At 42.8% G+C, this 27,885-nt stretch overlaps 1 protein-coding gene across 2 annotated transcripts in view; it reads right to left on the reverse strand.

The window, feature by feature from the left end:
- CRACR2A (calcium release activated channel regulator 2A) overlaps positions 1-27,885 on the reverse strand; it is a 139,087-nt gene that overhangs the window by 66,962 nt on the left and 44,240 nt on the right. For both annotated transcript variants that reach the window (XM_055357819.2, XM_004052521.5), the window contains exon 4: positions 15,296-15,559. In XM_055357819.2, the coding sequence (XP_055213794.1) occupies positions 15,296-15,523 (228 nt within the window). In that variant the 5' untranslated portion in view covers positions 15,524-15,559. The remainder of the gene's footprint in view (positions 1-15,295; positions 15,560-27,885) is intronic.

Here is a 27,885-nt window from a genome sequence, read left to right on the forward strand (position 1 = left end):
TCTCCCCTCCTCCCAGTTACCTAAGCGGTAACTGTGCGAAATTGCCAGTGTGGAAGTGACTGACAGCTGAAGACAATGAATGCAGGGCTTTGTAAGAAGAAAGGTATATACCAACCTCGACAATAAAAAAGAGCCAGCAGGTGTGAAAGCCCATAACATAACTGGCAAGAATACTTGGCTTGATCCTATGGCAGTTCTAGCTGATAAGCCATAAAGCTTAATTTGGCAGGTACATGCATTAAGGGAGACTATGATGCATTATGAAGTGGGAAGACAGGCTGATGTGGAAGCCATTTAGAAGAATTGAATTAAATATGAATGGGCTTTTCAGAAAAGGAAGGAGAGTGAGAGAGAGTGTGCAAAGATTCTGGAAGTACATCTGCTTAGCATTCAGCAGAATCTCTGACTTATCAACAATCCATAAACCAGCTGTCTCAAAAGCTACAGTAGGAGAACACGGGTGAGGAGAGAGTCAATTTTGCAAGCAGGGATTTTATTAGCATCATTGGAAATAAGAAGCATCACACCTGAGGTAGGGTAAAAGCGCAAGCTCCTGGCACGCTCACATTCCAGTCCTTCCTTGGGATAATCCTTCCTCCTTCCCCACCCTCAGCCTAGGATTGCTGGATCTGATTCAAAATGTGGTCTCTCGCACTGGGCTGGAGCAAGAAATGAGCTACAAGAAAATTCCAGAGATCAACGGGACCCTCAACATGCCTTTCACTCAAACACCCCACACACTTTTCTCATGTTAGCATGAACCAGGAGAGGCTAGTTCACAGCTCACCTTAGGCACCATTCCTGAATCCAGCAGCACTTCGAACCCCAAATCCCCCTGTTGTCTAATCCCAGTCCTTCTTGTCTACATCTCAAGCCAGTTTCCTCCTCCCATTGTCAGCAAAGATGGGGAAAGCAATATTATAGGTTCCAAGTAATTCTTACTATTCAAGTGCTGGCAAATCAGCGCTGAGCACCTCTTCAGCCTTCTCTGCAACTGATTCTTCACTACACCTGATTCTTTCACCTTGTTTTGTTGGCCCTCCTTGAAAAATCTTTTAGTCTTAATAACCATAATTATCTCTTATTTATCGCTCTGCTCAGGGCCTGCAGAGCCACAGAAAACCGGCTCATTCTGGTATGGTCCCCTGGTACTGTTTACATTATTTTTATCATTTTTATGATTATTATTTTTTTTTTTTTTTGAGACAGCGTCTTGCTCTGTCACCCAGCAGAGTAGTGTGATCTCGGCTCACTGCAACCTCCGCCTCCCGGGTTCAAGCGATTCTCCTGCCACAGCCTCCCAGGTAGCTGGGACTACAAGCGCCCACCACCATACCCAGTTAATTTTTGTATTTTTAGTAGAGACAGGGTTTCACCATCTTGGCCAGGCTGGTCTTGAACTCCTGACCTTGTGATCCACCTGCCTTGGCCTCGCCTCCCAAAGTGCTGGGATTACAGGCTTGAGCCACCGGACCTGGCCTACATTTTTAACTAAGTGAGATAAGCAGGGTGGAGGGGAGCAAGATTATTTATTCCACTGTGCAATAGGCCTGTGAGGCTCTGAGATTAGCCTAAAGTCACAGTGCAGACCACAGCTGGGAAAAGAACTGATTTTCCATCCAGGGCTTGAGCAACTGTCTAATAGTTCTCCAGGGCATTCATTCTGTTATTCCCTCACCTTCATTACCTCCCACACCTACCCACCTACCAGCACCACCAAAATCAGAACACAAAGTCTCTCTTGCCAGCACCAAGACCCAGCCTGCCAGAGATTCTGTGGCACGCACAGCTTTTCACACACCTGGAAGGGTGGGCCAGGGAAAAAGAGAGGCATGAGGAGGAACTCAGCTTCCTATTCATACTGCCCATGGCCCTAGGAGCTCTTGAGAACTCCTTGGCTCCTTTAAACACCAGCCTCACTCTTTCTTCACTCTCAGCTCCTGCATCACTTCCTCCGTAAGGCCTTTGCACCTCCCCAGGTTAGGTCAGGTTATACAAGCTCCCCAAACTACCTTTCTCTCATTCATAAATCTTTCCCAATTAGCATTTTATATACTGATAGATGTGACTCGTTGATGAACGTCTGCTCCCTCAGTGCTCTGAGAACAGGGACCTCATTCGTTAGGCACTGTTGTGTCCCCAGGATCTAGCCCAATGCTGACAAACATGGACTATTTAGATAAGTGTTGAAGGAAGGCATAGATAAGCGCTTGACTAAGAGCAATGGCAGGAGACCCTGAGCTCCTATGTACAGAGTGCTGGTCTAGACCTCACACACTCCAGATCCCGACCAGCCCAACTGCTAATTCTCAGCAAGACTCATAGTGACTGGCCACCTTCCAGAACCTAGAACATGAGGCATCTACAGCAGCAGTACTGAGAGTTCATGCCCCAGAGCCACGGGAAAGTGATGTCTTTTGTTGCACTCCAGCCAGGCTCCTTTACCTTCCTGGTCACCAGCCCAGTAACATACCCCATGTAGCTTAAAGTGTACGGTTGCACAGCTTCAAACATGCTTCCATGACATTTTTATTGAGGAGAAAATCAGAGGATATCCATTTTTTATGTCCAGAATTACACTGTCCCTCCTTTTGGGGCAGTCACAGCATTCTTTTCAGACCCCCATTCCAGCATCAACCACCCTCTTCCCTGTGGTACAGCTCAGCTATACCAAATCTCTTTAGGACGAGAGTGGGAGGTGGGAGGGCAGGATCAACCTTTATCCTGCTTTGCACCTTGATGTGCTTGGCTTGGGCTGATTACGTGGTATAGGCCACAGTTTCTCAACCTTGGCACTACCGACATTTTGGAATGGACAATTTTTGGTTAACGGGGTAGTGGAGGGGAAGGCAGGGGAGGGACCATCCTGTGTATTATAGGATATGTAGCAGCATCCCTAGCCTTTGCCTGCTAAACGCTGGCAGCACTTCCCTCACCAGTCGTTTCAATAAAAAATGCCTCCATACATTGTGTAAGGAATATGGCTGTGCTTTGGTCAAAGATAGACTGAGGTAGAATGTTTACATCCTGCGTGACTCAGCAAGTTTAGAGTGCAGGCGTATAATTCCACTTGTTATCACAGCCATGTAGCCATAACATGAGAAGGCCATCACTTGGCTGTACACCACTATTGTCTGTAAAAGGTATAATTGTCCTGTTGACACTGTGCAGGCATGCTTGCACTTGTGCCCAGAGAAAGAGAGAGAGTCAGAGCTGTCTGCCATTGCAGACAGACTGCGGGGAGCCAGGACACATGCCCAAAGAAAGAATTAAGCTGCTGACCCTGAAGGCAAGGGAGAGCGGGCCACGCAGCTGTGTGTGGGGGCCGCCAGATTAAGTAGCCAAGACAGGGTGGACAGTGTGAGAAAGCTGTTGATGAAAGCTGCTGCTGAATAAAACCATATTCACCTGCCTACGGCCCCCTGAGTATTGTTTCTCCTCATCCACTCACTCCCTCCGGACCTCAGCATGGGCTGGAACCTATCCCCAAGCATGACAATTGGTGTAGTCGTGAACATGACACATTGCCATATGTCCTCCAGGAGGCAAAATTGCCGCCACTCATGTAGATTGGACACAAAGAATAACAGCAGCTGGATACGAGTGGAAGGTTCCCTTTTCAGCAGAAATGCCCGTTTCTTTTCTCTAAGACAGGACAGACAACTTGCACCTTAAAATTACAATGTGATGGTGCAGCTATTGTATAAAATGGTATGGTGTCTCCTCAAAAAATTTACAAAATAGAATTATCCTATAATCCAGCAATTCCACTTCTGGGTATATACACCAAAGAATAAAAAGCAAGGACTTGAACAGACATTTGCCTATCCATGTCCATATCAGCATTATTCACATATAGCCAACAGGCGGAAGCTACCCAAGTATCTACTGACAAAGGAATGGAGAAACAAAATGTGGTATATACATACAGTGGAATATTATTCAGCCTTTAAAAATATTCTGACACATGCTACGATACAGATGAACCTTGAGGACATTATACTAAGTGAAATAAGCCAGTCACAAAAGGACAAATATTATATAAGTCCACCTATATATGATACCTTGAGTAGTCCAATTCAGACAGACAGAAAATAGAATGCTGGTTGCCAGGGGCTGGGAATAGGCGAAATGAGGACATTCTTTTATGGGTAGAGAGTTTCTGTTTTTCATGATAAAAAGAGTTCTGGAGATAAATGATAATGGTGGTTGCAGAAGAAAGTGAATGTACTTAATGTCACTGAACTGCACACATAAAAAATGGTTACAATGGTAAATTGTGTGTTATCTGTAACTTACCACAATTAAACACAATCACAATGCAGAGGACATCAGGGACTGGGCTAAGGGACTGGGCTAAGACGTGGCACATACACAGTGCATTTCCAGGGATTTCCAGGTCCCAGTCTCAGGGCTGAGTGTGCTACATGCTTAAGCTCATTCAATTCTCTTTTAATGCTGGGAGGTAGCTATAAATAAATCACAGCTGAGAAACTGTAGCCTAGAGGGGTTAAGAGACACAAATTCGTATTACTAGCAAGTTGCAGATTGAGGATTAAAACCCAAGTTAATTTACTATAAAAATCTTTTAAAGTTTTCTAGTTAACCTAAATCAGGAGATAGCTGGCGTTTTCTGAAAACAGCCAGGGAATGCATATTTTAGGCTTTGTGGACCATTCGGTCTTTGTCACAACTACTTCCCTCTGCCACTGCAGTGTGAAAGTAGCCACAGAAAACACATAAAAGAATGAGCACATCTGTGTTCCAAGAAAACTTTACTTACAAAAACAGGTAGTGGCCCAGATTTGGTTAGTTTGCCAACTCCTAAATGAGTCTTAAGTTTGGCATAGCCAAGAATTCTGGGCAGTGTTGGGGAGGCAGGTGCTTGGTGTTGGTAGACAATCCTTTTACTCCTCCAAAAAATCAGGGAAACAGGGCTTTTGAGGCTCTAGGTTTTCTCAGAGAGATCTCCTGCCCATCCTCTCTCCCTCTCCCTCTCCCAGCTGATGGAGTCTCTTCATGCTCTCTGTAGCCTTTTCCTGTCTGTCCTTTCCTCTGAGGCAGGACTGATTCAGCCCCCCATGAAGCTTCTAGGGTACTGCACCAGACCTAACCCTGCAAAGCAACATCTACCCCAATTCTGTCTGGAGAGATCCCCAGGAAACCCAGAGAGATTCCTCATGAAGGACAGTGTGACACCTGAGGAGTCATAAGGGAGGCTGAGGACTCTCTAAACTTGGTTCACGCAGGTCAACGTCCATTATCTGCTACCCCTAGAGCAGAACACATGCATTTCACATGCCCGAGCAGAGGGCAGCTTGTGCTCCTAGCTTGAGTGTAGCACACATTGGGCTCCTCCTGGGTTTCTCCAGGTTTCTCAGGGACCCTGATTAAAAACAGCTTAAGCACCCTGCCCTTTCTCCCTGGGGTCCCTGCTCTATCTGGGTGAGTTGGCTACTTACTGGTGGGCTCCAATCACATGGCAGTCTCCCCACCCCTTGACAATTGTAAAGCCAATCTCACAATCCATTTTTAATAAGAAGAAAGAAGAAAAACAGCCCTGGAGGAGGGGCTTGCTCCTCTCATCCCATTTTCTTTTTTTTTTTTTTTTTTAACTTTTAAGTTCAAGGACACATGTGCAGGTTTGTCACGTAGGTAAACTTGTGTCACAGGGGTTTGTCGTACATATTATTTCATCACCCAGGTATTAAGCCCAGTACCCATTAGTTATTTTTCCAGATCCTCTCCCTTCTTCCACCCTCCACTGTCCAACCAGCCCCAGTGTGTGTTGTCCCCCTCCACCATGTGTCCATGTGTTCTCATCCTTTAGCTCCCACTTATAAGTAGGAACATGTGGTATTTGATTTTCTGTTCCTGAATTAGTTTGCTATGGATAATGGCCTCCAGCTCTATCCAAGTTGCTGCAAAAGATATGATCTTGTTCTTTTTATGGCTGCATAGTATTCCATGGTATATATGTATCAGCTTTTCTTTATCCAGTCTACCATTGATGGGCATTTAGGTTGATTCCATGTCTTTGCTCCTGTGAATGGTGCTACAATGAACACATACATGTGTCTTTGTGTCAGAATGATTTCTATTCCTTTGGGTATATACCCAGTAATGGGATTGCTGGGTCCATGGTAGTTCTGTTTCTAGGTTTTTGAGGAATTGCACACTGCTTTCCACAATGGTTGAACGAATTTACACTCCCACCAACAGTGCGTAAGTGTTCCTTTATCTCCACAACCTTGCCAGCACCTGTTATTTTTTGGCTTTTTAGTAATAGCCATTCTGACTGGTGTGAGACGGTATCTCATTGCGGTTTTGACTTGCATTTCTCTAATGATCAGTGATGACCTTTTTTTCATATGCTTGTTGGACACATGTATGTCTTCTTTTGAATAGTTTCTATTCATGTCTTTTGCCCACTTTTTTATGGGATTGCTTGTTTTTTTCTTATAAATTTGTGTAAGTTCCTTGTAGATACTGTATATTAGACCTTTGTCAGTGCATAGTTTGCAAAACTTTTCTCCCATTCTGTAGGTTGTCTGTTTACTCTGTTGATAGTTTCTTTTGCTGTGCAGAAGCTCTTTAGTTTAATTAGATTCCATTTGTCAATTTTTGCTTTTGTTACAATTGCTTTTGGCATCTTCATCATGAAATCCTTGCCCATTCTTATATCCAGAATTGTATTGCCTAAGTTGTCTTCCAGGGTTTTTATAGTTTTGGGCTTTACATTTAAGTCTGTAATCCATTTTGAGTTTTGTTTTGTATATTGTAAGGAAGGGGTCCAGTTTTGATATATTCTGCATATGACTAGCCAGTTATCCCAGCACCATTTATTGAATAGGGATTCCTTTCCCCATTGCTTGTTTTTGTTAGCTTTCTCAAAGATCAGATGGTTGTGGGTGTGCAGCCTTATTTCTGGGCTCTCTATTCTGTTCCATTTGTCTATGTGTCTGTTTTTGTGTCAGTACCATGCTGTTTTGGTTACTATAGCCCTGTCGTATAGTTTGAAGTTGGGTAATGCTATGCCTCCAGCTTTGTTCTTTCTGCTTAGGATTGTCTTGGCTATTTGAGCTCTTTTGGTTCCATATAAATTTTAAAATAGTTTTGTCTAGTTCTGTGAATAATGTCCTTGGTAGTTTGACATGAATGGCATTGAATGTATAAATCGCTTTAGGCAGTATGGCCATTTTAGTGATATTGATTCTTCTGATGCATGAGCATAGAATGTTTTTCCCTTTGTTTGTGTCATCTCTGATTTCTCTGAGCGGTGTTTTTAGTTCTCCTTGTAGAGATCTTTCACCTTCCTGGTTAGCTGTATTCCTAGCTGTATTCCTTAGCTGTATTTTATTGTTTTTGTGGCAATTGTGAATGGGAATATCTTCCTGATTTGGCTCTTGGTTTGGCTGTTGTTGGTGTATAGAAATGCTAATGATTTTGTACAAAGTACTGAGACTTTGTTGAAGTTGTTTATCAGCTTAGGGAGCTTTTGGGCTGAGACTATGGGGTTTTTTAGATATAGAATCATGTCTTCTGCAAACAGGGATAGCTTGACTTCCTCTCTTCCTAAATGGATGTCCTTTATTTCTTTCTTTTGCCTGATTGCTCTAGCCAGGACTTCCTATAGTATGTTGAATAGGAGTGGTGAGAGAGGGCATCCTTGTCTTGTGCTGGTTTTCAAGGGGAATGCTTCCAGCTTTTGACCATTCAGTATGATGTTGGCTGTTGGTTTGCCATAGATGGCTCTTATTATTTTGAGGTATGTTCCTTCAATACCTAGTTTGTTGAGAGTTTTTAACATGAGGTGCTGTTGAATCTTATCAAAAGTCTTTTCTGCATCTATTGAAATAATCATGTGGTTTTGCCTTTAGTTTTGTTTATGTGATGAATTACATTTATTGATTTGTGTATGTTGAACCAACCTTGCATCCCAGGGATAAAGCTTACTTGATCATGGTGAGTAAGATTTTTGGTGTGCTGTTGGATTTGGTTTGCCAGTACTTTATTGAGGAATTTTGCATCAATGTTCATCAAGGATATTGGCCTGAAATTTTCTTTTTTTGTTGTGTCTCTGCCAGGTTTTGATATCAGGATGATGCTGGCCTCATAGAGTGAGTTAGAGAGGAATCTCTCCTCCTCAATTTTTTTTAATAGTTTCAGTAGGAATGCTATCAGCTTTTCTTTGTACATCTGGTAGAATTCAGCTGTGAATCTGTCTGGTCCTTGGCTTTTTTTTTTTTTTTTTTTTTTGGTTGGTAGGCTATTTATTACTGATTCAGTTTCAGAGCTCGTAATTTGTCTGCTCGGGGATTCAATTTCTTCCTGGCTCAGTCTTGGAAGGGTGTATATGTCCAGGAATTTATCAACTTCTTCTAGATTTTCTAATTTGTGTGCATAGAGGTGTTCATAATATTCTTTGATGGTTATTTGTATTTTTGTGTAGTCAGTAGTAATATTGCCTTTGCCATTTCTAATTGTGTTTATTTGGAGCCTCTCTCTTTTCTTCTTTATTAGTTTTTCTAATGGTCTATCTATTTTACTAACTTTTTTTTTCAAAAAAAGAAAAAACCTCCTGGATTCATTGATCTTTCTAATGGTTTTTCGTGTTCCAATCTCCTTGAGTTCAGCTCTGATTATGGTTATTTCTTGTCTTCTGCCAGCTTTAGGATTGGTTTGCTCTTGGTTCTCTAGTTCTTTTAATTGTGATGTTAGGTTGCTAAATTGAGAACTTCCTAACTTTTTAATGTGGGCATTTAGTGCTATAAATTTACCTCTTAACACTGCCTTAGGTGTGTCCCAGATATTCTGGTATGTTGTATCTTTGTTTTCATTAGTTTCAAAGAATTTCTTGATTTCTGTCTTAGTTTCTTTAATTATCCCAAAGTCATTCATGAGCAGGTTATTCAATTTCCATGTAATTGTATGGTTTTTAGTAAATTTCTTAGTCTTCATTTCTAATCTGATTGTGCTGTGGTCTGACAGAGTGGTTGTTATGATTTCAGTTCTTTTGCATTTGCTGAGGAGTGTTTTATGTCCAATTATGTGGCCAAATTAAGAGTATGTGCCATGTGGTGATGAGAAGAATGTATGTTCTGTTGTTTGGGGGTGGAGAGTTCTGTAGATGTCTATCAGGTCCATTTGGTCCATTGCTGTGTTCAGGTCCTGAATATCCTTGTTAATTTTCTGCCTCATTGATCTGTCTAATACTGTCAGTGGGGTGTTGAAGTCTTCCACTATTATAGTGTGGGAGTCTAAGTCTCTTTGAAGGTCTCTAAGAACTTGCTTTATGAATCTGGGTGCTCCTGTGTTGGGTACATATATACTGAAGATAGTTAGATCTTCTTATTGAATTGAATCCTTTACCATTATGTAATGCCCTTCTTTGTCTTTCTTGGTTTAAAGTCTGTTTTGTCTGAAATCAGGATTGCAACCCCTGCTTTTTTTCTGTTTTCCATTCGCCTGCTAGATTTTTCTCCATCCCTATATTTTGAGCCTATGTGTGTCATTGCAAGTGAGATGGGTGTCTTGAAGATAGCATACCAATGGGTCTTGGTTCTTTATCCAGCTTGTCACTCTCTGCCTTTTAATTGGGGGCATTTAGCCTGTTTATATTCGAGGTTATTATTAATATGTGTGGATGTGATCGTGTCATGATGTAAGCTGGTTATGCAGACTTGTTTGTGTGGTTGCTGTATAGTGTCACTGGTCTGCGTACTTAAGTGTGTTTTTTTAGTGGCTGGTAACAGTCTCTCCTTTCATATTTAGTGCTTCCTTCAGGAGCTCTTGTAAAGCAGATCAGTGGTAACAAATTCCCTCAGGATTTGCTTGTCTGAAAGGTATCTTAATTCTCCTTCACTTACAAAGCTTAGTTTGGCTGGATATGAAATTCTGGGTTGAAGTTTCTTTTATTTATGTATGTTGAATATTGGTCCCCAATCTCTTCTGGCTTGTAGGGTTTCTACCGAGAAGTCTGCTGTTAGTCTGATGGGCTTCCCTTTGTAGGTGACCTGACCTTTATAGCTGCCTTTAACATTTTTTCTTTCATTTCAATCTTGGAAAATCTGGTTATTATGCGTTTTGAGGATTGAGGATGATCTTCTTGTGAAGTATCTTAATGGGGTTCTCTGCATTTCCTGAATTTGAATGTTGGCCTCTCTAGCTAGGTTGGGGAAGTTCTCATGGATGATATCCTGAAATATGTTTTCCAAAGTGTTTACATTCTCCCTATCTCTTTCAGGGACACCAGTAAGTCATAGATTTTGTCTCTTTACATAATCCCATATTTCTCAGAGGTTTTGTTCATTGATTCTCATTCTTTTTTCTCTATTCTTGTCTGACTGTCTTATTTCAGAAAGCCAGTCTTCAAGCTCTGAGATTCTTTCCTCTGCTTGGTCTATTCTGCTATTAATACTTGTGATTGAATTATGAAATTCTTGTAGTGTAGTTTTTCAGATCTATCTGGTCAGTTACATTGTTTTCTATACTGGCTATTTTGTCTGTCAGCTGCTATATCATTTTATTGTGATTCTTAGCTTCCTTGGATTGGGTTTCAATGTATGCCTGCATCTCAATGATCCTCATTCCTACTCATATGCCTAATTTTCTTTTTGTCACATCAGCCATCTCAGCCCAGTTCAGACCCCTTTCTGGAGAGGTAGTGCTATTGAAGGCACTCTGGCTTTTTGAGTTGTCAGAGTTCTTGCACTGATCCTTTCTCATCTTTGTGGGCTGATGTTTCTTTAGTCTTTGAAGTTGCTGACCTTTGGATTTTTTTTTTTCCTTTTATCCTATTCAATGACCTGGAGGGTTTGATTGTGGTATGAGGTGGGTTCAGCTGACTGGCTTCATTTCTGGAAGATTTTAGGGGGCCAATGCTCTGCTCCCAACTCCTGGACTGTGTGCTCTAACTCTAGGGGACCTGTATCAGGCCCTGGTTTTTTTTCTCTGGCTCCTCAAGGTTAGGAATCCATGCTGGGGGTGGGGGTGGGGTTGGGGGTGAGGTGCTTCTGGACCATTGGTCACTATGTTCCAGTGGGTGGTGTCAGCCAGCCAAAGCATTTTGTAGTGTGGTGGCAGTGGGATCTGTCCTTCTTTGTATGTGCCAACAGCAGCAGTGGCAGCAGCATGGTGGGGTGCACACTTATTGGCTGCAGCAGGGTGCCAGTGGGTGCTAGAGTGCCTGCCTCTGTGTGGGTGTTCACTACAGTAAAGAAGGCAACATGGCTTGGGGGGCCAGAGGCCCCTGTGGGCAACTGTGTGCATAGTTGTGCTGGTGGTGGTGTTAGCATGGGGGTGGGGCACTGGCTGGTGCAGGTCTACGTGCACTCTCTCCATCACCACAGTCATGGGTGATCACTCAGGGCAGGGAAAGGGTTTGCTGTTCTCTGTGCCTAGTTTCACTTCTGTGGCAGTGTTGGCATCAGAGTGGGGCACTGGTGAGGGCGTGGCTGGCTGGCTCTGTGCCCCCCAACGCTCCAACTGCAATGGTGGTCCAGCAGAAGAGGGAGGCAGAGTGCACTCTGGCCACAGCAGTGGCAGAACAGGGTGCATGCACACGTGCGTGCTGGCAGGGCAAGGAAGGCAAAACCTGCCTGCACACACATGCACCAGCAAAGCAATGCGGGGGTTGCCGTGGGCCTGGGGGAAGCTGCAATGTGAGGAGGGAGCAGGCAGGCTGGCGCATGGCCTTACGGGCTGCCCTACTGGAGCTCTCTGCCAGTCAGCCACAAGTCTACCAGCTATGATGCGGGCCCCCAGGACACCTGCGGCTGCTCCACAAGCAAGTGCATCCAGGCTGGGTCCCTCGGAGAGGCCAGCAGACCAACGGGTGCTCAGGTCAGACCAGCCCTGTCTGATGGACAAGACCGCCCTGCAGAGTTCAGGTCTGACAGTTCCTCTAGGACTAAAGTCTCCTGTGGGAGTAAGTCGAGCCTAGGGAGATGGGTTTCTTGTAAAACAGGTCAGTGCTAACAAATTCCCTCAGCATTTGCTTGCCTAAAAAGGATCTTATTTCTCCGCTTATGAAGCTCAGTTTGGCTGGATATGAAATTCTGGGTTAGAATTTCTTCTCTTACGGTATGTTGAATATTGGCCCCCAATCTCTTCTGGCTTGTAGGGTTTCTACTGAGAAGTCTGCTGTTAGTCTGATGGGCTTCCCTTTGTAGGTGACCTGACCTTTCTCCATAGCTACCTTTAACATTTTTTCTTTCATTTCAGTCTTGGAGAATCTGATTATTATGAGTCTTGAGGATGATCTTCTTGTGAAGTATCTTACTGGGGTTCTTTGCATCTGGCCGTGCTCTCCTACAGACGCTCCCACATCAAACCCTCTGGGCTCTGCATCAGCTGGCGTGGCGCCTCTACTTCTCTAAGCACTTCTCCCTGTCAAATCAAGTGTCCGTGGTGGTTGAGGGGTCTCCTCCTGCTGGGTTCCAAGGGCCCGTGGAGAGAGTGGGTTGCTCATTGCCAGTTCAACTCAGCCATTCCCCTGGAGTTGTTGGGAGCTGGGAATGAGTCCCCGTGCATGGTAGCCCCATGCAGGATTCCCAGCTTCCTCCCCTTTCAGCCCAGATTCTGTGTCTTCCCTCCAACCACTCTCAGTGTCTTCCCTCTGAAGATCTGTTAGGAGTGCACCAGTCATCTTGCTTCTTTGGTGGCAGCTGTTCCACCTGGCTGCGTCTAGTTGGCCATGTTGGCCAGCACCCCATTCCATTTTCAAAACAAATGCAAGCTGTCTGTGACTTTCTTCCCACTTGGCTTCTCCACTAGCTCCTCAGCCTCCTGTGTTCTCCCTCCCACATGGCCTGCAGCCTCTCCTTCCTTGAAGACCACTCTCTGCTGTCAAGGACATTTCCTGCTTTCTGAATTTGTGTGTATATGAAAAATGTGAGCTCTTTCCCTTCCAGTTCCCATGAGGCTGTGCTGGGAGCCTAAAGTAAAAAAGGTGGTGGTGGCCAGGCCCAGGAAGCTGGACACCAACCAAAGGGGGTGACTGTATGCACACCGCAGCCCCATGCGGAAGTGACAAGCCAACAACACAGATGACTGTATGCACACCGCAGCCCCATGTGGAAGTGACAAGCCAACAACACAGATGCCTGGAGGACCTGCTCCAGGAGAACCAGGGGGCATGGGGACTTTCTGCAGAGAGCCACAGCTGACCATGAGAAGCCTTTTGTTCTTCTTCTTCATGCATCTCCCCCAGCCCATCTTCTTTCAGAGGTGGCCAGCCGAAGCAGCCAGAGATGGTGCTTAAATGACATGCTCAGTTCCCTCTCTTGACAGCACTTGCCAGCCTGAAGAACTAAGCATTTCAAGTGCTTCACTGACCACAGATTCAGAAAAACTTTAGAAAATTAAGTAGACAGCAGAAATAAATGCTGTGGATGCCAAGTTATCGGCTTGATGGCTTGTTGATTCAGGTGTTCTCCTGCCTGGATCAGGAGTGAGGACTGGGGAGGAAGGTTGAGTCAGTATTTCTGGGACTTAATGTTTCTGACTATATTTCAAGTCAAATACAAGCGATTTCTTTAAAACTTTATACCTAGTTTCAATTCTCCATGCCTCCTCATCCTTTCATTAAAGAGTGGAGCTCAATGAGAGTTAATTAGGTTATATACAGCAAGAGTGCTGAGTTGCACAGTACATGTGGCCCGGAGTTGACCTCCATAAACATGAATTTCCTTTTCTTTCTGTCTAGAGGGAATAATCGAAAGTTAAGCGTGATTTTGAAACTACTACCACCAACCACCGCTACTGCAGACCTGTGAATGCCAATTATGAAGTTCACAGACAGGGGTTTGTCAAAGGTTTCCTCAAAACACACTGAATCTGGCCTTCCACATGGAGTGAGCCTTTGAGGACTGGGTTTTGGTGACAGAAACTTATTGGGGGAGTCATCACTGCAAAAAAGGGTAGGATGGGCTCAATTGTGGGCTGAGCTGGTGTTCCCCAGGTCTTTTCCCTCAATTTGTGCAACAGTTAGAGAGTGGAATAGCTCCAGGAGAAGCATAAGAACACCACCACATGGGGCCAGGGAGAGAAAGAACTGCCACACTTCACCTTGGGTCACACGGCTCCTTTCACAGCCTCCACACCTCGGAGCTCACATGCATGAGCAGAGATGGGGCTGAGCCTAATGAGGGTCCCCATCTCATTGCCCAACTTTGGTATATTCTGAAAAACTAGACTTAAAGAAAGAGAGCCTAGCCATTGTGCTTCCTCCAACAGCACAGGGATGCGTCCCTTCAAAAACTATTCTGATGGAGTGAGTGACACAAAGACTCAGGGGAAAAGAGCTGCTTTCAAAGTACTCTAGTGAAGTCTGTATTTTATTCACCCATGTTCAAGTGAAATCCTGACTGAAGCATAAGAGACTTCAGTCAGACACTGAGAAGTTTTTGAAACTAAAGAAAGAAAGGCACCAAACCAGGAGTGGGCAAACTCTGCCCCTGGGCTAAACCAGCAATCCCCTATTTTGGTGTGGCTAGTGAGTTAAGCCTGGTTTTTACATTTTTAAATGGTCAAAAAGAAATATCAAAAGAATAACAGTACTTGGTGACACATGGAAATTATATAAAATTCAAACTTCCTTGTCCATAAATAAAGTTTTATTGGAACATGGCACCCTCATTTGTTCGCATATTGCCTATGGATGCTTTTGTGCTGCAACAGCAGAGATGAGTAGTTGTGATAGAGACTGTAAGGTCCACAAAGTGGAAAATATTTATTCTCTGGACCTTTATGAAAAGGCTGCCAGGCCCTGCACTAGGCAATGGTGTGCACTGATGCTCTGCACACCATCTCTCTGGAGAACCTCTTCAGGAGATTGCAGTGTGTTTGGGTTTGAAGGTGAGACATGGGTAAAATGACCTCAGAAATGCCTTCCTCCCATGTTGTGGGAGAGGCTGTACCTATTCCTAAGGTACAGACAGCAGGAATGACTTTGTTATAACTCAAGTTGATGCCTTTCTACTTTTAGTTTCAGAAGGTTCTTCTCGTGTCTTACTTAAGTCCCTTATGTTACTGTTATCATTTCCCACAATCCTGGAGAGCTACTGAGGCAGAGAGGAAATAGCCCTGGAGTCTGACAGCAAGTAAAGGCCAGAAATAGAATGAACTCAGGAGGTCCGGCTCCTAGTAGAGTTTGGGCAGATCCTTCCTTCCAAGACAGAACTGATGGCATCTTTTCTGTTAAGCATGTCACCTCCCACGGGGCAAGCTCTAACCCAAGACAGGAAGACATTTGGCATTCTCGGTGGGCAGGCCTACCTGGGACCCCACTTACCTGCATATCCTTCCTGGCGATGAAGCCCTTGCCTTCAGCATCACAGGTCTGAAAGAACTCCTGTGCCTTCCTCAGCATGACTAGCTGGCCCGACGTTTGCTCCTGAGTCTCCTTCTGCTCCAGGCTGTCCAGGGGATGCAGGCAGGCTCCACTCCCCTTTGGCCCCTGGCCAGACCCCTGACCAAGTCTCTGGGGTCTGGAGACTACCCTCCCGTCAGGGGCAGCCATCGAGATTAGTCAGTTTCTTGAAGTCTTTTTCAGAACCTGAACATGGAAAATGGGAGAGAGAAGTGGGTGTGGTGGGTTGGAGTGAGGCTGAAAAAGAACAAGAGGGGATGAGAAGGAAGCACAGAGCCATCCACCAGTGTGTCCAGGAATTTCTTAGCAACTACGTCTTAATTAGCAAAAGCTCAGGACAAGGGGAAAATATTCCATGATCACTAATAGATCAGCAAACCCATCAAAGGGAGGAGGGAAGAGTGCGGAAAGAAGACAGACATCTCCAGATTGAAAGGAGATGGAATAGGGGAAGCCCAAAAATAATTTCTTCCAATTTAAACAACCAAACAACAACAAAATAGATCCTGATAGACCAGCTGCCATTTATAGAGCATTTACTTAGACACCATGCCATGGCCTCTATATACATTTTTTTCATGTAATTCTCACATCTCTCTGACATAGCCATTATCATCTTCATTTTAGCAGTGTGAAAACTGAGGCTCAGAGAGGTTGAGTGACTTGCCCAATATCACACAGCAAATTACTACAAAAGCTGAGATGGAAATCCAAGCCTGTACAACTTGTATGATCTCAGTCCCACCCTGTCCTAACTCCTCATCATTGCCGAGGGTGGCAAGCTCTCCTCAGGTGGATGCACTTGCTCCTACATCATTCACAGTCAACAAGTTCTTGGTGAGCTCTTACCCAGTGTCATAGACCTCGGCCACAGCTGTGAGCTCTGCAGTTTATTTACGTAGGAGAAAATGTGCCCCATTCTCAAGGAGCTTCATGTTGTAGAGGACTTGCCAGGCCTGGTTTGGTGACACCCAAGGCTGTTTTCAGCCCAAACCGAATCACAAATCATACACCTCAATCAGACTTTTAAAGACCCTGAAGGAGTGTTTTCAGAGGGTGTCTTGCAATGTGATGTGGAAGAGGGCATACAGAAACCTGGCTTCTAGTCTGGACTCCACTGCTGCTTATATGACCTTGAACAAGTCGGTACCTGTCTGGGCCTCAGTTTCCTTATCTGTATGAGGAGAACACTGGACCTGTTTGTCTTTAAGGTCCCTTCTAGTTCTGAGCATCTGTAAGTCTGTGAAATTGCCACATCATAAAATGTTATGAATTATAAATGTTATTAATACAAAACTCAGTTCACGGGATAAAAGGAAATAATAATATCCTTGGATTTTTTTTTCCATCTGAAGACTTTTTGGAAGTAGAATAGGTCCAAATTTTAAATACACGATGACATTTGGGTTTAAAAATAGAGATATGCACTGTCATGCATTTTGTGGCGAGCTGGAGAACGTGATGCTCTGGATCATATTTCCTGTGTCCATGTGAGTAAGAAAGGAGGAAAATAAGTGAATCACCAGGCAGGTTTCTCTGATTACCAGGCCCTGGGCCTCTGGCTCAGCTATACCATGTCCAAAGCAATCTAAAATCTGTTGATTTCAGTGATCATCTTCCACTTACCAGATTTGTCAAGAGCTGTGGGCTAGAGCTGGAAGAGCTCCTGGCCTCAGGAATGAACTTCATGTAATAAGGCCTTGACATTGCAGATCAGGCTACACCCTTTGCTCCGTGTGGCTGAACATGTAATTCCCACACTGACCCATCTGACCAGCCCCATCCTCAGGAAATGTTCTTTCTTGTCATCTCTGTGTGTGAACTGACCATCACCTAATCCTAAGCAGATTTAACATTTTCATTCTGTCTTCCCCAAAGGGAGCTGCCTTGGATGGAAGCCTGAGGGGGCAGGGCTGTGTCTCCATGGCTTTTATGTGCATTGTTCAGCCCACCTGCATGAAGTGCTGGCTTTGGAAGGGCTTTTGGATAATGATGGTGGTAACGTGAGCTTCTGTAAATATACCACATGAGCAGAACAGGCTGTTGTCTTCCTGGTACCTTGCTGGGACTCTGTCTGCAAGGTCTCTGCACCCAATAGGCCCCACCCTACTCCCACCTGCTGCTCCCAGGAGATGAGGTTAATAATATCTGTCATTCCTTGAGTGCTTTCTCTTGCCAGGCCCCTAGCATACTTCATCTTATTGAACCTGACATCCTCCCATATGGTAAGTATAATTAGGATTCCCATTATACAGATGAGGAAACTGAATTTTGGAGAGGTTAATTTGTATCAGGGTCTAGCACAGTCAGAGACCTCTTCTGCTATACACATTGCCTTCCTGAGACCCAGTTGTGGGCTTGCTCTTAACAGTGTACTCATCCCCAACTGATCTAAATCACCTCCCAGAGGCATATTCATCATTTTAACGGGAACGTCTTTAATTCATTCATTCATTCATTCATTCATTCTTTCATCCATTCATTTATTTCCATCTACTGATTACCATGCAGCAAGCTCTGAGCTAACACTGTGAAATAGTGTTAGGTGAAATAGTGAACAGGACATGGTCCCTGCCCTTAATGAATGAGTCTCTGAGAGTCCCTAATGGTGGGATTTCAATAATGGTGACTGATAGTTGGGGAAGATGTCTTAGATTGAGTCCTATATAGACTCTGTAGCAATCAACTACTATTAAATAGCTGTGTGACCTTAAGTGAGCCCTCAAGTCACTCTGGGCCTGAGAAATAGTAGAGAGGATTTCTTAGTTCCAGATCTGATGTTTGCTGGCTTTCTAACTTCCCTAGACCACTTTCCCTCTACCTCTGCCCACCTGGTAACAGGTGATGCATGACATGAAAGAATCAACTAGTAGTTCTAGAGAAGTCCGCTATGAGCAACCAGTAGACAGGCACCATGTCTTATTTGATTTTACTGCCAGTTTCTAGCCTAGGATATGGTACATAGTAGTACTCACTGATCATTGCATGAAGGAAGACCAATCTTTTGCTGAAGTCTTCAGAGGAGGGCCTGCAAGCATTTTTATTTCAGGCAGGTAGCTCTATATGTGGAATTTTTATCTTATAATGAGTAAGTCTAGACTTCTGTTTCCAGAAAAGATGTAGTATCAGAGGCTGGATTTACCCTCCCAATTGAAATAACCAAAATTCCAGAGAGAATATAACTTTAAAAATGGTTTTCAAGACACTAGACACCAGGAATGAAGGATGGTGATCCTTAAGCAGGGGCAGGACTATATTGAGCTGAGTGAAGCCCCTACAAAACAGGATTTAAAAAGACATCTACTCTCAGGAGCTAACCCTGCACTTACACAACCCTGAGAATTAGTATCTTCCTAAGAGCCAGCTGCTTAGGGTACAAAAATCTAAGGAGGCTTTCACTTGCAAAATTGTGCATCTGACAGTGATTTCTGCCTTAAATTTTTTTTATCATAGGGGCTTCACTCATCTTACTCTAGTTCAAGCTCTGTTCCTGAGACATAGGAAAGAAACAAAATGAACCCCAAGTGTGCCCTGTCTTATTATCTAAAGAGTTTTTAGGTCATGGCACGGGGAGGGGAAACACAGGCACAGCTTGGTAGACTACCTGTGTTGAGGAAACCCAACTATATCCTGCCTACGAGAAATGTGCTTTACACATAAAGACACAAACTGTTAAAAGTAAAAGGCTGGAAAAAGATATAACACATTAACATTAGTTAAGAGAATACTGCATATTAATATCAGGCAAAATGGATTACAGAAGGAAGGATATTAGCAGGAATTAAAAAGTCATTTCATATTGATAAAAGGTCAATCCATCAATATGCTATAATAATGCTAAACATTTATGTGTCTAATAGCAGAACTTCAAAATACACAAAGCAAAAACTGATTGAACTTCAAGGAAAAATAGCAAAGTCACAATGATATCCAAAGATTTCAATAACTTTCTCTCTCAATAATTTATAAAACAAGTAGACAGAAATCCATAAGGATACAGATGATTTGAACACTATCAACCATCTTGACTTAATTGACATTTATAGAACACTCCACCCAATGACAGCTAAATATACTTTTCAAATACACATGGAATACTGACCAAGATAATCCATATTCTGGGTCATAAAATGAGTCTTAACAAATTTAAAAGGATTCAGTTTGTACAAAGTATGTACTGTGACCACAGTGGAATTACATTAGAAACCAATAACAGAGAGACCTCTGGAAAATGTCCAAGTATTTGGAAAGAGAGTAAAACACTTCTAAACAACTCATGGGCCAAAGAAAAAAAGGAAAGGGGAAATGAAAAAATATATTGAACTAAATGGAAAAAAAAAGCACAATATATCAAATGTTGTGGGATACTGCTAAAGCAGTACTAAGGAAAAAATTTATAGCGCTAATCATATATACTTGGAAAGAAGAAAGGGCTCAAATCAATGACCTCAGATTTTACCTTGAGAAACAAGAAAAATAAATACAAATTAAACCCAAAGTAAGGAGAAAAAAATAATAAGGATCGGAGAAGAAAAAATGAAATAGAAAGCAGAAAAGCAATGGAGAAAATCAACAAAACTAAAAGCTGGTTCCTTGAGAAGATTAATAAAGAGACAAGACACAAATTACAATAGTAGCAATGTGAGGTGATATCATTACAGACACTATAGACATTAAAAGGCTAATAAGAGAATATTATGAATAACTTTATGCCAACAAATTTGACAATTTAGATTAGATGAACTGATTCCTTGAAAAACACTAAATACCAAAGCTCACTCAAGGAGAGATAGATTACATGAATAATTCTATATCTGCCAAAGAAATTGACCTGATAGTTAAACAAAAAATCTTCCCACAAGAAAACTTCAGGTCCGCATAGCTAAATTGATGAATTCTATCAAATATTTAAAGAATAAGTAATACCAATTCTTCTATACAGACTCTTTCAGAAAACTGAAGAGTAGGAAATACTTCCTAACATATTGTATGAGGCTAGCATTACCCTGATACCAAAACTGAATGAAGATATTACAGAAAAAAAATAGGCCAATATCCCTTATGAACACAGATGTAATCATTCTTCAGGAAATTGTAACAGATTGAGTTCAACACCATATAAAAAGATGATAATCCTGACCAACCAGGGTTTATCTGAGAAATGCAAGAATGGTTTAACATTTGAAAATCAATAATGTAATTTACCATATTAACAAATTTTAAAAGATAAACCTTTTGATCATCTCAATAGATACAGAAAACACATCTGACAAAAGCTACTCCTGATAAAAACTAAGAGAACTAGGAATAGGAAGGAACTGGCCCAACATGAAAATGGGCATCTACGAAAACAACAGCTAACATCATACTTAAGTGTGAAAGACCAAATGTTTTGCCCCTGGGGTCAAGAAAAAGACAAGAATATCTGTTCTTACCACTTCTATTCAACATTGTGTTGGAGATTTTAGCTAGCTCAATGGAGCAAGAGAAAGAAATAAAATACATTCAGATTGGAAAGGAAGAAGTTAAATTGTCTTTATTCCCAGACAGCAGGAGTGCTTATATAAAAAAAATCTGATGAAATTCACAAAAAGCTACTTATAAAATAAGTGAATTTGACAAGTTGCAGGACACACACTCAGTATATGATAATCAATTGTATTTATCTATAATAGCAATAAAAAATTAAAATTTAAATAAAAATATCATTTGCAATGGTATAAAAATATGAGATATGAATATATCTGACAAAGGATGTGTAATACTTATACACTGAAAGCTATAAAATATCAATGAGAATACAAAGAAGACCTAAAACAAATGGAGAGATATGCCATGTTCATGGGATTGAGAGACTCAATATTATTAAGATGTCATTTCTTCCTAAGTCCAATAGATTCATCTCAATTCCAGTCAAAATCCCACCAGGCTTATTTGTAGAAACTGATAACCTGGTTTAAAATTCACACAAAAATAAGAAAAACCTAGAATAGCCAAAACAACTTTGAAAAAGAAGAACAAAATTGGAAGACAAACACTACCTGATTTCAAGACTTATTATAAAGCTATAGTAGGCAAGACAGTGATACTGGCATAAAGACACACAAACAGATAAATGGAACAGAATATAGAACAGAGAAGCCAAAAATAGACCCATGTATATAAATGATTTTTGGCAAAGATGCAAGGCAATTCAGAGGATAAAGCATAGATTTTTCCAACAAATGATACTGAAACAATTGAATATCCATTTGCAAAAACAGCTTTTTTGTTTTTTGTTTTTTGTTTTGAGACAGAGTCTTGCTCAGGCTGGAGTGCAGTGGCGCGATCTCTGGCTTACTGCAAGCTCCACCTCCCAGGTTACGCCATTCTCCTGCCTCAGCCTCCTGAGTACCTGGGACTACAGGTGCCCGCCACCACGCCCAGCTAATTTTTTATATTTTTAGTAGAGATGGGGTTTCACCATAGCCAGGATGGTCTTGATCTCCTGACTTCATGATCCGCCCGCCTTGGCCTCCCAAAGTGCTGGGATTACAGGCATGAGCCACCGCACCCAGCCGCAAAAAGAATTTTAATTCACACTTTGTACCATATACAAAAAATAACTACAATGTATCATAGACCTAAACGTAAAACCTGTAAACATAAAACTTCAAGAAGGAAACATCTTTGTGACCTTAGCTTTGGCAAAAGTTTCTTGGGTATAACAACAAAAGTGCAATTCATTTGAAAAAAATATGACAAATTGGTCTTCATCAAAATTTGAAACATCTGCTCTTTGAAAGATACAATTTAAGTGAATGAAAAGCAAGCCACAGACTGAGAAAAAGTGTTTACAAAACACATATCTAATACAGGGTTTTTATCTAGAACACATAAAGAACTTTCAAAACTCATTAATAAGAAAACAAACAACCCACTTTTTAAAATGGGCAAAACATTTGAACAGGCACTTCACCAAACAAGATATAGGGATATCAAACAACTACATAAAAAGATAGTCACCCTCATTAGTTATAAGAGACATGCAACTGAAAACCACAATGAAATACCACTACACACCTATTGGAATGGCTAACATTATGAAGATTGACTGTACCAACTCTTGGCAAAGATGTGGAGCACCTGGAACTCTCATATATTGCTAGTAAAAATGTAGAGCAGTGCCATTCCTTTGGAAAACATTTGACAGTTTCTTAGAAAGTCAAACAAATGTTTAATCCAGCCATCCTAGTCCTAAATATTTACTCAAGAGAAGAAAAGCATGTGTACATACAAAGACTTGTACATGACTGTTAATAGCACTTTTATTTGTAATAGCCAAAAACAATGACCCAAATGTTCGTTGACAGGTAAATGGATAGACAAATTACGGAATGCCATTCTTAATTAAAGGGAATGAACTGTTGATCCTAAGCAACAAAATGAACAAATCTCAAAATAATCATGTGAGTGACAGAAGCCAGACAAAAAAGGCACATACTATATGATTTCATTTATATAAAACTCTAAAAAAATGAAAACATTTGTTAGAAGAAAAGAAGTGACAGTAGGCAGGAGTGAGAAGGAGGGATTACCAAGGGGCAACAGGAAATTTTGGGGGGTGTGGATATGTCTGCTACCTTAAGTTCATGAATATGATATATGATTCCATGACAGTTTCCTGGACTTATTTATTCATACACACACACATATACACATATACAAATGTATATTAAAACTGATCAAATGGTACACTTTACATATAATGCAGTCTGTTATATGTCACTAGCTGAACACATCTATTAAAAAACAGAAAAGAAGAATGGGTCTGGGTCAGAACCTTCTTCTGTCTCCCAGGCCTTGCAAATCTAGTCCAGTCCATTGTACTTATCCCAGGAGCCTGATTCTGTCTTTTACATTCAACTCTGGCAAGCAGGAAATGGCTGAAAATTAAGCAATTTCCCTATGAAAACTTTCAGTCTGTTTGTGTAGGGAGCTAAATAAACCCTACAAATAAAGAAGCAGGCAGAGCCCCTTGTGAAGACCACCGATCTAACACGGCTTCAGCCTCTTCTCTCTTAACACTGTGTCCCCTGGCTAGACCTGCAGTCTTTGCTGAGCGTCTGTGGCTTTCTCAAGACCAGTGGGAAAAAAAACAGCAGAAGTGCTTCTACTTTCATTTCCAAATAAAGTGGAAGCCCTGCATGAGCTCGGCTGTCTCCCATTTGGATGAAGCCCAAGGATGCCTTAATCTCAGGGCTAGACAGAGCTTTTTGTCTCACAGATTTGCCATTAGACCAACAGACAGTAAGCACATCCATAAAGGAGGAAATGGTAGAGTATATTCTAAAGGCAAAGGGAAAAGACCACCACAAGGAGAAAAGAGAAAATACTTTTTATCTGCCTGACTCTGTGAGAGTTTCCAGGCCACTCTCCTCCCTCCAGAATGGTTCCATAAAAGCCGTTATAAACAGATGGGAATTATCCAGTCCTTAAATATATCCAGGAAGATCTCCCAGATATCCAAGGTAATTCTAGCAGCTTAGTAACTGCTACAATCAGAAAGTTCGTAGATCAAACCTAAATCCCTCCTAAGGGTTCTAAGCTAATTTTCCCCTTAATCTAGAGAACAGCTGGTATCTCCTTCCACACCACACCAGTGGCAAACCTGAAAGCAGCCACTAAGTCATCCAGATTTCCCTTGAATGTCTCCTGCAGCACAGAGTTAGGAAATTGAATGGCCAAAAAGCATCTCCAGGATCCACTGACATCTCTTTAATCACCCAGGCTTCAGTGGGTGGGATCCTCCATATACAGCAGTACCTGGAAGCCCCAGTGATTAACTCGGAGCTGGCGATGTCTGATAAAGGCAAAGAGATAGGTGGGTCTCTTCAAACTGCAGAGAGGAGGAGGACTTGGGATTAGTGTCTGATGTGAGTGCCGTCTTGTGGAACAGACCCCTTAAACCGTGGGGTCTGCACTAACTGGATAATGTCAGAATTGAATTGACTTATAGGATACACATTTGGTGTCAGAAAAAAAGACACTACAATATTTAACAATCAATTTTCTGGGTTGGTGTAGGGGGCAGCCCTAATTTGTAGCATCTTCCTATCTCTGTGGTGTCAATATTCCCACTGTGACCAATTTCAACCTAGCAACAATCTATGGGCTCTCACCAAGAAAGAGATTGAGTGGCTGATGTTTCTGGAAAAGGGAATCAGCATCCCTAGTACTGTTTGCACAGGTGATAGTAGCTGATACCTCTTTAGAATGTATCCCCTCAACCCTAAACGTATAGGGCAGGACCCATTATTAAATGTCTTAGTACTTGGGGGGAAATGTGGGGTTTCACAGGGGGATCACCAGTTCTTCATGCCTGTGCCTCTTCTATACACCCCACAACCTGGGCCGGCCCTTGAGTGGGGGCAGGAGACAAGGCAGATGCAGGGACCCTGATGGCGAGGAACAGAGATGCTGAGCTGCGTCTCACAGGGCTGCTCTCTCCACCCCCCGTGCAGGAGGAAAGCGCTTGGCACAGGAGCCAAACCCAGCCAGAAATGAGACTTGTCCCTGTTCCACAGGACAGTGTTATTTATTTCTTTGACACACAGTGAAGTAGGGGGCTTTGGACAAATACCACCCCTTCTCTGATAGGCCTCCTGCTGTGGTGGATAAGAACATAAATTCCAAGGCCAGAGTGCCTGAGTTAGCTGTATGACTCTGGCAAGTTTCTTAAGCTCTCTGAACTTCATTTTCCTCATCTGTAAAATGAAGGGCCAGGGTAGCAACTTACATGTGTCAGCTATTACTTATTTATTTAGAGATGGAGTCTCACTCTGTTGCCCGGGCTGAAGTGCAGTGGCAGGATCTCAGCTCACGGCAACCTCCGGCCCCTGGATTCAAGCAAGTCTCCTGCCTCAGTTTCCCAAGTAGCTGTGATTACAGGTGTGTGCCACCATGCCCAGCTAATTTTTTAATTATTTTTAGTAGAGTCGTGGTTTCACCACGTTGGCCAGGCTGGTCTTGAACTCCTGACCTCAAGTGGTCCACCTGCCTCAGCCTCCCAAAGTGCTGGGATTACAGGCATGAGCCACCACACCCAGCCTGTCAGCTATTATTACTATATTGAAATCAAATTGGCTTCCTCCACCTCAGATTATATTATAATAAAACGAACTAATAAAAGAGCGAAAAACAAAACAAAACAAAATTACATGAAGAGAAACAACCAAGAGGTCCAAAAATCTACCCTTGACTCCCCCAGCTGGACAGGATTTCCTGGTGTGATTTTCCCTACCCCAGGCCACCAAGAAGGTGAATATGCCCCACCAGCCATATAAAGGGGCAGGTGGATGGAGGTGCATTTGACTGCCTTTGAAATGCGCAGTCTTTCCACTCTGCAGCCTGCTGTAGCTTCTGCCATGCTCCATCCAGCATCCCTTCTCCTCAAATTAGGTCCAATTTTCTTGTTCTAGTCTCAAGGGAGACAGGGAACAGCTGTCTCCTACCTCTGTAAAATACTCTTCCAGGTCTGGACAACTATTATTAAACAGCCCCCTTCACACTTCTCTTGCTCTATTATAAAATACATTAAAAGCCTTGATAATGATTTGAGGTCTCTGTGAGATGGTTGCTGTTCACCCTAATTCCTTCAATAATTAGTGGTTGTAAACCACTTCGAAGATAAAAGGCATTTTATAAGAACTAAGCCCTATTATGATTAGCTTTCCAATATTTCCTTGCTAAAGCCAATGAGAACATCAAAGCCAAACATAGCCACAGCATGGTATCTGGTGGTTAATTAGATGTATTTCAAGGCGTCTGGTATATATTAAAGAAACTGCTGCAAAATTTATCAACATTAAAAAAGTGTCTGCTTTCTTCCCATGAACAAGCTTTTTTCAAAGGCTGTCAGTGCTGATGCCTGCAAGACAAGTGCCTGAAGAGGACAAATTGCTCATGTATCCCCTGGGCCTGGAAAAGAGAGATGTAATAATAACACCTGGCTTGGTATAACATCCTTTCTTATCGTTGTCTATACAATTCTATATATACCAGATCTCCTTTTGTTTTGTTTTTGCAATTATGCTGTAATATAAGCAAGTAAAGTAACACTATCCCCACTTTACAGGTAAGGAAGTTGCATATGATGATGAAGTTTAGAAGCAGATCAGCGTGATGTACCTGGCCAAAGTCGGGGCTGCAGATCCGTTATCAAGGTGGTATTATCGATGCTCCATTCAGATACCCTTGAATACTTTTTGTGGACCCTCCCTCAGCATCCGTGTGCTTTCGCTTCTATCTCTCTGAACCTGTAACTCTTAGAAGGTGGACCCTTGAGCTATTGATTGACCCACTTTGTCCACATGGACAGAGCCAGAAGAGCCTGGAAGTTTCCCCCACCCCTCTAAAGAGCCCTTATCCAACGACTGACAGGCGTGTAATTATGAAAGCCCAGTACTCCTGCCTCCAGAGGGGACAAACTCTAGTTGTGATTTACACTTTAGAACACTTTTGTGGGGACAGAGGCTGGAACTTTGCTGAGATCTCACTATGTGTGGCTTTCTCCTACCTCCCATCCTGCTTCCCCATCCCTTATCAGGTTCCCCTGGAAGCCTTTTCTTCCTCCCCTCCCCTCCCCTCCCCTCCCCTCCCCTCCCCTCCCCTCCCCTCCCCTCCCCTCCCCTCCCCTCCCCTCCCCTCCCCTCTCTTCTTTTCGAGACGGAGTCTCACTCAGTCGCCCAGGCTGGAGTGCAGTGGCGCCATCTTGGCTCACTGCAAGCTCCGTCCCCCAGGTTCACACCATTCTCCTGCCTCAGCCTCCCGAGTAGCTGGGACTACAGGCGCCCGCCACCATGCCCGGCTAATTTTTTGTATTTTTTAGTAGAGATGGGGTTTCACCGTGTTAGCCAGGATGGTCTCTATTTCCTGACCTCGTGATCCGCCGGCCTCGGCCTCCCAAAGTGCTGGGATTACAGGCGTGAGCCATCATGCCCGGCCAGCATTTTCTTAATAAATCACCTGAATATGACTCTTCCTCTCAAGGTTGGCTTCTGGGAGCCCAATCTAAGATAATTCTTTTGACCCAACATTAATGACAACATTTTATATATTTTCTATGCGATATATTCTCCCAGTTCCAAACCTTCCTTTTCAAGTCTCCAGACCTAAATATCTATGTTTTCTGTGTCTGCTCCTAGGCCCTTAACTCTTAGCACTCTATTCTCAAAGCCTCTCTTTCTCTTGGATTATGATGTTCCAACTCTTTCTGGAAAAATGGTTGCAATTTCTCCAGCTATGTGGAAGGCACTGAACCTGGCAGCTGATGTGGGAGATACAGATTTGTATTGCCTTTCACAATGCACTGACGATCTAGCAGGGGACAACATACAAACAGCAGAGGTAGAGGAGGTGAGAAGAGCCACTTGTGTGTGCAATAAAAACTGTAGGCACAAACAACTCTCAGAGCAGTCCCCAAAAATAAAACTACTCTCCAGTAATTTTCTACACCATACAATTCTGACTCA

This window comes from Gorilla gorilla, chromosome 10, assembly GCF_029281585.2.
Source record: "Gorilla gorilla gorilla isolate KB3781 chromosome 10, NHGRI_mGorGor1-v2.1_pri, whole genome shotgun sequence".
NCBI classification, from domain to species: Eukaryota; Metazoa; Chordata; class Mammalia; order Primates; family Hominidae; genus Gorilla; species Gorilla gorilla.